Source organism: Wyeomyia smithii, chromosome 3 (assembly GCF_029784165.1).
Source record: "Wyeomyia smithii strain HCP4-BCI-WySm-NY-G18 chromosome 3, ASM2978416v1, whole genome shotgun sequence".
In the NCBI taxonomy this organism is placed as follows: Eukaryota; Metazoa; Arthropoda; class Insecta; order Diptera; family Culicidae; genus Wyeomyia; species Wyeomyia smithii.
Window position 1 is genome coordinate 19,647,069 of NC_073696.1, and position 1,634 is coordinate 19,648,702.

At 39.1% G+C, this 1,634-nt stretch overlaps 1 protein-coding gene across 1 annotated transcript; it reads left to right on the forward strand.

Annotated features, from left to right (window-relative positions):
• The first annotated feature begins 406 nt into the window (after positions 1 to 406).
• LOC129728166 (MAGE-like protein 2) lies at positions 407 to 950 on the forward strand. Its single transcript, XM_055686584.1, is given in 3 exon segments — positions 407 to 414; positions 459 to 906; positions 909 to 950. Coding segments are annotated over 3 exon segments (498 nt in total).
• The last annotated feature ends 684 nt before the right edge of the window (positions 951 to 1,634 follow it).

Here is a 1,634-nt window from a genome sequence, read left to right on the forward strand (position 1 = left end):
GCGAATCATATTGTTCACCTCGATTTTTTTCTGTACGTATACACAGTCACTTTTATTGTCTATGGCACAAATCGCTCTATCCCCGTCGCGTTTTATAAACTTCATCGCTTTTTCGGCCAACGAGAAACCATCGCTCTTCTTTTTTCTACCTACTTTTGGTGTGGCAGTCGATGGTCCCGCGGGAAGTTCCATTTTCCACTGTTTGTTGAAACTACGAATTCAACTAAGCAAGTAATAAACGAAGAAAATATAAAATCTCAAAAACGCAAAAAACGTGCTTGCTTCAAAACTTTAACCAAATGACGTGATACGATACCAATTTCAATTAACATGCTAAAGGAAAGGAAAGCTACATACAATGCGTCATTCTTTCCGTCAATTGATACATTCATTTGTTTCATTTGAAATGAAGCGGTGAACACCAGACGGGGAAGAAACCCGAAATAACAACCCGAAAGAAACCCGAAAGTCGACGATTCGAACAGCAAGAAGGAGAAACGCGGTCTCTGGGAGTAGAGTGACAATCATAACAATTTCGATTATGATGGCCACTATCACCACTATGACGATCATCATCACGAAGTGAAACGGATCACCAAGAAAGTCCCAGTTCCATACCCAGTCAAAGTTGAGGAGCACGTCCCAGTTCCGGTGAAGGTCCAGTCCTATCCAGTTCATGTCGAAAAGAAGGTTCCGGTTGTTGTTGAGAAAAAGGTCCCAGTCTACGTCGAGAAAATGGTTCCGGTTCACGTTGATCGTCCAGTGCCATACCCAGTGGAAGTGAAAGTCCCCGTTGCCCAGAGGGAATACATCGAAGTGCCGAAACCGTACGCAGTTCATGTTGAGAAACCAGTTCCAGTGTACGTCATGAAGCCCGTGTATATCGAGAAACCTGTCCAAGTTAATTAAAGCACATTAAGGAGCACAAGAAGCACTGGGATCTGTTTTGAGGTGATTAGTTCTGTGATTAGTTGAAATTAGAATGTTGAAATATATGTAAATAAAAAAGACTTTTTTTATGTGAATCCGCCTAAACCAAAATGTAACAATAAATAGGGATACCATCCGTCCTGATTTAGCAGAACATGTCCTGATTTTGAGACCCTTTTTTGACGTCCTGATTTATTTTTCATCTTTTAGCATTTGTCCTGATTTTCATAAGATTTTCAGTTTTGTAGTGTGATAATATGCAGAATTTTTCAAAATCAATAACTTTTTTGATTCTAGAACACAACGGTCACCACGGACGATTTTGTTTTTGGTTGAATCTTAGTGAAGTGACGAGAGAAATCTTTTAGGTATTGTAACCGTTAAACATTTGGCTTAACGGGGAACCTATTCTGGAAGGTCAAAAATTAGTTTTTTTCCCCAATGTTTAGAGTAAAGTGTTCGGCTATTTTGGATATTGATTAAGGTGTTCTTGAGCATTTATTTTGCATGTCGTGGTTGCACATATAGTGAGTATTACGTTGTTGGCAGCTGGGAAGGTGAATGCACTTACTATATCAGTACCTCACTAGTGGTAAGTTTTCCTCAGCATGTGTTGAACCCATTTGACTGAATTTTTTTAGCATGTAAGAATGGATTATTTAACTTGTTACACAGCCGTTTTTGAAAATTCAAAAAATTGACAC